We start from the raw sequence: 798 nt of genomic DNA on the forward strand, positions 1-798 counted from the left end.
AATTAATGTGCAAGTGGCTGAGCACACCAGAGACACGTGTACCTTTAACGTAGTTCTGGGGGAGATTCAGCGTGACACAGAGTGTGACAATGCTGGCCCTTTGAATTACAGGCACAACAGAAACAGGAAGAAAGAGTGAGAGAAAGTTGTGGTGAAAGAGTACAGCAGGGTTAGCCGCCATCCCCTGCCGGAGCATCGTGGAACTTTAGGTGTTTTCGCTCAATAAACACTCACAACGCTCGGTCTGGGAATCAAAACCGCGATCCTACGATCGCGAGTCCGCTGCCCTAACCACTGGGCCATTGCGCCTTCACACAGGAATACTTACAAACATCAACAAACCCAAAAAGGATATTACTTACCTTTGTCCTTGATTTCATTTTCTAAAATATCGTGGTCTAAAGTAAGTTCTTCAAGTTTTTCTTTTAAGCCTTCTAATTCTTGTTCGAGACCTTCACACTGAAATAACAAACCAGAAACAGCAAATGAGAAAAATCTTGGATCAATGTAAGCTTCACAAGTGAAACTGGACAGGCAGAAACTGGGCAGAAGCCCTTCAGATGGATTGTACCTGTTCCTTGGTAGATTTAATCCAACACTTGGCTTAATGCCGTGACCTAAGCCCCAGTTACCTTTCCAGAACTCACACTGCTGCAAGCGTTCAGTCAAGGTCATGGATTTTCTTTCCCCTTCTTCCCCATTGCCAGTCTGAGATCACCACACTGACTCAACTCTTAAAATAAAACGAACAAACATAGGCGTAGGAGTGGCTGTGTGGTAAGTAGCTTGCTTACCAAC

The 798-nt window shown here is 44.7% G+C and overlaps 1 protein-coding gene across 1 annotated transcript in view; it reads right to left on the reverse strand.

Moving 5' to 3' along the window:
• LOC106874338 (dynactin subunit 1) overlaps window positions 1-798 on the reverse strand; it is a 112,011-nt gene that overhangs the window by 67,931 nt on the left and 43,282 nt on the right. Inside the window, exon 10 of the mRNA XM_052973024.1 lies at window positions 359-459. Within this exon, the coding sequence (XP_052828984.1) occupies window positions 359-459 (101 nt within the window). The remainder of the gene's footprint in view (window positions 1-358; window positions 460-798) is intronic.

This window comes from Octopus bimaculoides, chromosome 14 (genome assembly GCF_001194135.2).
Source record: "Octopus bimaculoides isolate UCB-OBI-ISO-001 chromosome 14, ASM119413v2, whole genome shotgun sequence".
In the NCBI taxonomy this organism is placed as follows: Eukaryota; Metazoa; Mollusca; class Cephalopoda; order Octopoda; family Octopodidae; genus Octopus; species Octopus bimaculoides.